Raw genomic sequence first — 9,758 nt, 5'->3', positions numbered from 1 at the left:
CATCGCGACTTTCAATTGAAATTAGAAATTTGTCCAAGTATAAAAGCAGTTTACTATCGACAATCAAAGCTTAAAAAATGCAGTGTAAATATCCCTTGAAATAAGACGGCACATTCACAAGCCCCAAGGTCGCTCACATTAAGGCGCGAAAAAAAAAATTGCTTGACTGTAATCTGTTAACCAGACAATTTTGCTTCTTCAACCCCACCTAATAATAATGATTAAGATATCAATTTTTAGGAAATGAATAGTAAAAGGTATTATTGTCTTAAAGCTTTTATTACTCAGAATTTCCAATCGGATACCAATCCACTTTCTAACAAGGCCTTATAAGACTTTATTCTGTGTTGTTCTTATTCATAATTCCCCTAATGTCAGTTTATTACCCCTTCATTCATTTCTCCAATCGATCAATATTTAGCCAGCCTCAGAAAGAAGGCTGTCGAAAATCCACATCGGAGACATGAAATTTTGTGTAACACTTGTTTTTTAGGAAAACTAGTTTTTTTTAATCTTCATAATTTTTGTCTCGAAAAGCCTTTTTCTTAGGAATATCATATTTTGTATTTACCATTTATATTTTGAAACGAGAATTGAGGGGAGAAGTGGGTGATGTGACGCGGCGAGAAATGCGATGCGGTCGCTTTCAGATAAGTCTGTGTATTATAAACGAGTGAGGTTAAGTTCGATATATGCATTTATGAATGCACTGCCAAATACCATTAATTATGACAGTTGCAAAAGAATCGTTGTAATTATAGTATTTTGCTCCAAATGCATTATATTGAAACTTTGGAAATATTGATCTTTTAACTGTTACGAAGGATGACGCGTGTCGGTTAAATTTGTCTTTGTGTCGATTCTTATTTATTATAAGAATTTTCCTAAAAAATGCCTTGATGAGAAAAAAACTAATTCGAAAAGGTAGTTTTTCTTTGAAAACAAATTAATATGATAGAATTTTTGAAGGGAATTTCATTAGTGAACATTACAATAGATATAAGGCAAGAAACAAATTGGGAGTAGAACTCAAGAATCAAGCCTTACAACCTTCTCATATTCACCATTGAATTAAAAATGTTGCTTGTACACTTCATTTTATTTATATTTTGTAAATTTACAACTACAAATATACTTCTGGTGGCAAATGATTTTGTACGATATTAAAAGAAAATGAAGTTGAGTCCCGTGCTTTAGTGTCATTGTGTTCCCCGAAGTCATTGTCAGCATACGGGGGGGGGGGGGGGCAAAAGTCTTGCACACCTTTTTTTTAATGATTAAGTTCTCTTAAGTATCATTATGCCAGGCTCATTCTGAAGCTATTTTTCACCGTATGACAACAGCTGATGAGTATAAATTAAAAAAATTTCTCATCGCATTGCAATATTCTTTGTGGTAACAAAGAATATTTTTGTAGAATATATGAAACGTATAATCATGAAATGAAAGTTCTTTAAAATATACATTTATTTAATTTGTATTCTGATTTGCCCACAGATAAAATGTTTCCAAATTTTTCCAACTTTTTTTATACAACTTAAAGGTCTTGCAATGTCATACATTTTTGTTAAGATTTATACTCCTAAATTGTCATGAAACGATTAAAAAATAGCTTCAAAATTACCCTAAGAACATGAAAAATTGTTGATTATTTCAAAATTTATGGAAATTATAAGAAAACATTGAAATTCACACTATTTTTGCAATATCTACTTAAGAATAGACGAATAGGCTTCACGTTGGGATCATGTTATACAAAATTTCGAAAACAATCAACCCTTTAAAGAGAAAGTTTGTTAGCTCTAGCAAAATTAAAATTAATAGAACTTAATCAGTCATCAAAAAAGAGGTGTGCGAAGACTTTTGCCCCCCCCCCCCGGTGTATCTAAATACTAAATTTCAACTTTATAATGTAAATTTGAGGTGTATCCCATATTTCTACTTAGCTTTCCTGGAAAAAGCCTCTTCATCATTAAAATAAAATAAAATCATAGTAGCGTCACTTTAATTTAAGTCAGGTATTGATATAGTTCCGAGTTGGATGTAAGAGATTGATGTTTTAGAGACATAAGCAATTACAAATGGTGCATCTGTTTCACTAAGTGGTAATCGCCGTACTTCTAATGGGTTTAAGTGATCCTCGTATTTTCTGAAACACAACCGAAAATAGAAATGTTTATAAATTTATTGCTATTAAATGAAATATAATATATTTATCGATTATTATAACAAAGATTGCAGAGAAGTTATTCTAATGCTACAATTTTTAAAGTTATATGTAATTGTTTTATCGGTGAGGTTAAAGAAAAAAGTTAAGGAAAAAAGATAGTCACTGAATCAGATAGGGTTAGAAGAAGAAATGAAAGTGATGGACAAAACACATGATCTAGATAATCTGGTAATTTAAAGAATAAAAATTAAAAACAACGGTTGAATCATTGAACCGATTCGAGATGGAAAAATGTATGGTGAATAGAAAAGAAAGGTGAGGAAGTAGAATAGGAAAAGAAAAGCTACATACACATAATAAAACAGTGAATTTAAGAAACGGCAAGGCTGAAGTAGAAAAGCAGTGACCGAAAATAATTAAACGGAAGACGCTTAAAAGCGTCAAGATTGGTAAGTACTGATTTGTTATTAAATAAAAAATCTATAATTTAACAAGAAAAACTAGATTGAACCAATTTTTCTAAGATCAAAAATTATACTCACCGTCATTATTTTCATCGTTAAAAATGAAAAAAATGTTCAAGTATAAACTATTAAAGTTGAATTTAAAAAAAACGTTAAAAATAAAAAAGAATGTACAGAGAGCAGCATAATACATGGAAGCAATCACACAGATGCAGTCATACCATCCGGCGCTCATGCATACGCCAAATCTGTCGACACGTTTAATTGTTATAATTACAAAAGTAGTTCTTAAAACGAACCAGGCAGGCGATAAGTACAGAACTTTTTAACTTTTATGTAAATTATCTCTCCTTGAAAACGGCCTTACTCTTGCTTATCACTGCTCTTTTTGTTCAGTTCAAATTTGAAAAAATTATATCGACAAGCTTTGTACTTGTGCTTCAATGCTCTCCTATATGAATACAAAGAATAAGGGAAAAACTGTATCTGTAAATGATACGAAAAGTAACGGTTAACCGTTCTCCCTAAACGAATATTCACAGAATATGTATTAAACTAGTTTCTTAGATCTCTATAACTGCTCTATGTACATTTTTCGTATAATAATTTCGACTAGGGCTCGTAGCACAATTTAATACATGTAAAAATATTCCTTTTGTCTCATTTTTCTTAAAATCTTAATTCTCGATGGTGATGGTTTCTAATCGAATATGCATTCCTAGTGATATAAAGGTAGGTAATGAAACCAAATCCCATTTGTACAAAAAAGTTGACTAACGCTGCATTTTTTGGCATGTAGGATAAAAGGATATATGGGATATTAATTATGTCAAATAGTACAAGAAACGTAAATATTGAATGTTCATTAAATTTAAATGTTATGACAGTTTGTGAAAATCAAAAAGACTCATGATATTGCTTTAATCAAAAGAAGTAGTGTTAAATTTTGTTATTGCGCGTGTATAATTGATTATAAAGAGCACATATTAATAACAGTTTAATTAATTATATTATTCACAAAATTTGAAATATTATCTTACTTTAAAGCTTCTATGTTTTTCACAACTTTCTAGAAATTGTGTAGAGAAAATAAAAGAAGACCGGTTTGAAATATATATTTCAAAAATTTTAAAGGTAAATTTACGCTAATGAATATAATTATTGCATTTAAGTTATAGAAATTTTATTATTATTCTTTTTATTATTGTCAACTTGAAAATCCATTAAAAACAGGCTGTCTACTAATATGGAAAATCTGCCAATGTCAAAATTTTGTTTGTTAGGGAAAGTCTGTTAATATTGTTAAAGTCTGGTATTTCTTTCTTCAAATTAAATTCACAGTACCAAATATATACCGGTTTGAATGGAACTTCTTTTTATCATTCTTATCAATCTCCGGAAAATATATTATTATGGGTTTAAAAATTCATTCACTTTATTTTTAGGAAGAGTTATTTCTTTAATTAATCGATAGTTATAATACGAGTGTATTTAAGAGTATGCTGTATCCACTAAAAATATGCAAATTAAAAGGCGTTTCATATTTTCATTACTCTAATTCTGAATGACAACAGCGAGTTGCGTAAAATAATTATAATTTACACTTTAAACATTGAAATTCTCATACAAAACTCCAATTTTTAATTCAGAGTAGGGAATATCCATTTGACAAGATTTGCTGTTTCTATTCAAAATTATAATCTTGGGATAGGGAACTTTAGTAAAGAAAAAATAGTTAGATAAGTGAAACAGGAGACTCACGTAATTAATTGTAATGATAACTTTGGAACAAGGATCTTCGTAAGGAATTATAATTTTGATTTAAACACAAAATCACCGTAAAAAGTTATATTTATCTTTCTAGGTTTACGACATCAGAACTGTTGAAATCATTGAAATCCTTTCGAATCTTTTCAATTGACGGAGAAAAATAAAATATTGACCAATAGCAAATCGGGAATCTAAAATCATCAGCCGCGTAAATACCCAGATTAAATAACATCATTATGTAATTATATATAATAATAACGATAACGTAAGTACCATGACCCAATTGTCAGCACTGTCTTTCTTTACTGAAATTCAGTGTGCTAAAGTTATAATTCTGATTTGTAACAGTAAATTTCGTAAAAGAAAACTAAGTGATACTGCCTTACGGGAACTCTTGATTCCAAATTAAAAGTTATAATTCTTTTAAATAATTCAAAAACGCAAAATGCATCAAATCTTATCTATCTCAAGTACTCAATGTCTTGTGCGCTAACGTTTGCTTTCCTTAAATCGCCCGGATTGAAGTCTTGTACGGAGGGTTTCATTTTGTCATGCCAAGACGGTGTCATTTCCACCTGAACATACCGTCGCCATATTTTGAGCCAAGACATTCCTGATGATAGCTGCAAGGCGTCCCATGAACACCCCGAGCATTTAGCTCACATACTATTTACTTGTCCAACCCACGCGGAAACGGCCTACATTCAAAAGCACAATGCGGCTTTATTATCATCTCGGTCACAATTACGGCATTAACCTTAGTATCACTCCTCTAAATGCTCCTAGGGGAATCGAGTCAATTGTCGAGAATGGGAAGTGCCGCATATAGTGGAACTTTATATTATCGACAATTGTTTCTGCTGCTCACTCGAGGCCTGACATGGTTCTTCTTGACTTCGAGAAATGAACCATGTTCGTTGTCGAATTTTCGGCACCAGCTGACAAAAACATCATAGCCAAGGAGAATGAAAAGAAAGAGAGGTATCGGGAACTTATAAGGGTGTTGCAACGATTGTACCCGGAATATTCTGTTAAACTAATCGTCCTTATCATCGGCGCTCTTGGAGGTGCTAAGCTTTCACTCGCAAATAGCCTGAAAGGCATCCCTGCGTGTCAACAATATGCTAAAACACTTGTGGGAAAAGTCACAACCACGTCTCACAATGCTTTTGAGGCTACTAACCAGTGAAAGTTTGGCACCTCCAAGAGCGCCGATGATAAGGACGATTAGTTTACCAGAATATTCCGGGTAAAATCGTTGCAACTCCCTTATAAGGTCTCGATACCTCTGTTGCTTTTCATTCTCCTTGGTTGTGATGTTTTTGTCAGCTGGTGCCGAAATTTCGATAACGAACATGGTTCGCTTCTTGAAGTCAAGAAGAACTATGTCAGGCCTCGAGTGAACAACAGAAACAATTGTCGAGAATATAAAGTTCCAGTATATGCGGCACTTCCCATTCTCGACAATTGACTCGATTTCCCTAAGAGCATTTAGAGAAGCCATATTAAGGTTAATGCCGTAAGAGTGACAGAGATGATAATGAAGCAGTCTTAGTGCCGCATTGTGTCCATGGATGAAGGTTGTTCCCCGCATGAGTTGGACAGCTGGATAGTATGTGTACAAAATGCTCGGGATGTGCATGGCACGCCCTGTAGCTATCATCGGGAATGTCTTGGCTCAACATGTGGCGACGGTATGTTAAGATGGAAATGACACCGTCTTACATGCCAAAATGAAACCTTCCGTGCATCCTCTTATCGAAGAGCTGTTCATGGAAGTTTTTCTCTTGCGCTTTCTTAATCCGGGCTTTTAGAAGTGAGTACTCCAGATAGATGATATTTCACGCATTTTGCTCACCCCTAATACTGAAGTTAAGTCCGAGTGTGTCAGCAGCCTCGTCCGCTACTCTGTACAGAAACGCTCCTTTGCCCACTTCTTCGTGCTTCCTGACCAGTTTAAGAAGAGGGTCTCTTCCATTTGCGACTCTATGTGCTGTACCCAGAATAATCCTGTTGTGAAGACATTTAAGATTCAATATTCCGCGACCACCTTGGCGGCGTGAGATGCAGTGTCGCGGAATAGAAGACTTTTAGATGCATGCTTTTGCTCATGTGCATAACCTTTCGTGTCCCGATATCAAGGGATCTGAGCTCGTTCATCGTCCATGGTACCACTCCAAATGAATAGAGTTCTACCGGGACGCCAAGCATGTTCGTTGGAGATACTTTGTTCCTCGCTGACAGTTCGAAAGACCAAATCTGCCGGATGAGACGTTTGTATCTGCTTTGGAGAGTATCCTTTATAGATGTCACATCCTGAATGGGGCTCTGTGACACGCCCAGGTATGTGCAAGTCTCTCCAGTGCAAAGGTGTCGTATAGCACTTCCCCAGAGCTAGATACAGTTGCATTCTGTTTTTAGCATAGATCTTAAGATCGTCCATGTAAAATACATGAGTGACCTTGTACTTTCGATCTGCAGGTTTGCCGCACAAGTACCCGTCGGAATGGCTGAATATGGTTACAAAAATAAATAGACAATCGCGGAAAATTGTCCAGGGGTGGTCCCGAAGGAATTAACCCCCAAGCGGAGGTGTGAAACCCATGCCAAAACCTGAATTGCACCTGGGTGAGGTGTCTAGAACGGTTACTCTGGGATACCAGGCGACCTCTCAGAGTAAGCAGCCTTATCCTTGCATGCGGGGCTCTACAAGGATGGACGAACCCCTTTCCCTAGCTTCTCGTGGGAACAACAATGACAACACCAAACATAGTTGTAGCAAGTGCGGTTCAAAACAACAGAACGCGCAGGGCTCCCGACAATGAGTCGGCCAACAATGCCGACCAATCTAGAGCTGGGGAAGCCAATTAAAATGGATTCAATGAGATGGATCGGCGGGATCTCGTGACCTTTGGGTGGACGGAGCGACTGAATCACGACTTGCTAGACTGCTACGATGCGAGTGTGGCCCGTGAACGGGGTTACATGGCACGGCTGCATGCTCTGTGGTGCGAGAAACACCCGGAGCTATCGCACTTTTCACAGCAAAGACTGCGAAACCATGCTGAACTACTCCGTGAAAGGGGCTATGTAAGCGAAACGCCTACTCTACCACAGCTAGAATAAGCCGGCAACAAAGAAGGAGAGGCGACACTAAGACCAACCGCGGGCAGGCATCAAATAGATGAAGAGCGATGCTTTACGACCCGGAGAAACATCAACACCAAGGTTTCTCTCAAGCCTAAAGATCTAGCTGAAATGGATGACGAGCTTCGTGGACATTATTCCGGTGAATCCGACCTCTGGACTATCAATTATTGTGTGTACAATGCAGCGAGAGCTTTGGCCGATGCGAACCGTAAAACAAAACCAACGGCTGATCATAAAACCAAAAGACGAATGCATCAACTTGCCATAAAGATAGGCTGGGCAAGACAGTACGCGTCCCGCATTCAATGTGTGATTGATTACATTACATCTGGCAGAAATTTTACCGCCCAGGTTCGAAAGTTCGCGCGCGAACTCCGGACCCGTTATCACACACTTAACAAGTCAAAGCTGCTGACCATCAGGCAGCATATTGTTGAGAGAATATGGATACTATCTGACGCTAAGAGAAGTCTAGACCGGAGGGAGAGATGGGTCAGAGAAAATCAACAGTTTCTCTCTGACCCATCTCGACTCTTCCAAGACCCTCCAGTTACTGTCGAACACCCACCCAAACCAGAGGAGGTCGAAGTATTTTGGAGAGAAGTCTGCGAAGTTCAGCATAGACTGGACGAAGATTCAGAAAATATAAATAGCTTCAAGGAGTTATGTGTCGCCCTCATAACACCTGATAAAGAATGCCCACCCACCACTACCGAGGAGGTGAAAAAAGAATTAAGAGGGATGAAGAACTATTCCGCAAGGGGACCAGATTGTATCAAAACCTTCTGGTGGAAGAAGTTTTCTTCAACCCATCAGCATTTAGCCCGTATTTTCACCTCATATTTGAAGTCGGAAGAGCCGATTCCAGGGTGGTATCGGGCGCACAATACTCCTGCCGAAAATAGGCAACTTAGCTGACCCGAAGAACTACAGGCCAATAACTTGTCTGAACACGCTTTATAAGATATTCACAGCTATCCTAAATGATAGGATTGTTCGGGCAATTGAACCTGTGTGCCAAGCAATGTATGAACAACGAGGCTCAAAGAAAGGCGTAGCCGGATGTCGGGAGAACCTGCACATCGATAGATGTGTCTGCAAAGATGTAGCATTCTACCAGCGTGACCTATCGATGGCCTGGATTGATTATCGGAAGGCTTTCGATTCTACATCCCATAGACTTATCATCTGTCTTTTGGAAATCTTAAATGTTCATCCGCAAACAGTTGGGTGCATAGAGAGATTGATGCCGCTTTGGAAAACCAGATTTACTATCTCATCTGGCAAAAATCGTGTGACAACTAACAAGGTCGCGTTTCAGAGAGGTGTCTTTCAGGGCGACACCATGAGCCCACTCCTCTTTTGCCTTACATTATTGCCACTATCGCTAGCACTGCGCCATTCCGACGGGTACTTGTGCGGCAAACCTGTAGATTGAAAGTACAAGGTCACTCATGTATTTTACATGGACGATCTTAAGATCTATGCTAAAAACAGAGAGCAACTGCATCTAGCTCTGGAGATTGTCGAACGATATACTAAGGAAATTGGAATGGAATTTGAGTTAGACAAATGCGCCAAGGTTTGTTTGAAGCGAGGAAAACTTAATGTCATCCCTGAAGATCCTGAGCTCGTTCATAGAAGCACCATACGACACCTTTGCGCTGGAGAGACTTATACATACCTGGGCGTGCCACAGAGCCGCTTTCAGGATGTTACATCTATAAAGGATACTCTCCGAAGCAGATACAGACGTCTCATTCGACAGATTTGGTCTTCCGAACTTTCAGCGAGGAACAAAGTATCTGCAACGAACATCCTTGCCGTCCCGGTACTTCTCTATTCATTTGGAGTAGTTCCATGGACGAAGAACGAGCTCAGATCTCTTGATATCGGGACAAGAAAGGTTATGCACATGAACAAAAGCATGCATCTTAAGTCTTCCGTTCCGCGACTGTACATCTCACGCCGTCAAGGGGGTCGCGGAATATTGAGTCTTGAATGTCTTCACAAAAGCATTATTCTGGGTACAGCACATAGAGTTGCAAATGGAAGAGACCCTCTTCTTAAAATGGTCAGGAATCACGAGGAAGTAGGCAAAGGAGCCCGGATTAAGAAAGCACAAGAGAAAAACTTTCGTGAACAGCTCCTAGATAAGAGGATGCACGGTATCTTCCACAGAAATGTGAAGGATCAGTCAATGT

The 9,758-nt window shown here is 37.8% G+C and overlaps 1 protein-coding gene across 1 annotated transcript in view; it reads right to left on the bottom strand.

Moving 5' to 3' along the window:
* Window positions 1-260: 260 nt before the first annotated feature.
* LOC117171191 overlaps window positions 261-9,758 on the bottom strand; it is a 126,732-nt gene continuing 117,234 nt past the window's right edge. The window contains exon 5 of the mRNA XM_033358268.1: window positions 261-2,149. Coding sequence (XP_033214159.1) covers window positions 2,005-2,149 — 145 coding nt within the window. The 3' untranslated portion in view covers window positions 261-2,004. The remainder of the gene's footprint in view (window positions 2,150-9,758) is intronic.

Source organism: Belonocnema kinseyi, chromosome 4, assembly GCF_010883055.1.
Source record: "Belonocnema kinseyi isolate 2016_QV_RU_SX_M_011 chromosome 4, B_treatae_v1, whole genome shotgun sequence".
NCBI classification, from domain to species: domain Eukaryota; kingdom Metazoa; phylum Arthropoda; class Insecta; order Hymenoptera; family Cynipidae; genus Belonocnema; species Belonocnema kinseyi.
Note: the sequence above shows the minus strand (reverse complement) of the source record. Positions and strands in the feature narration are given on the sequence as shown.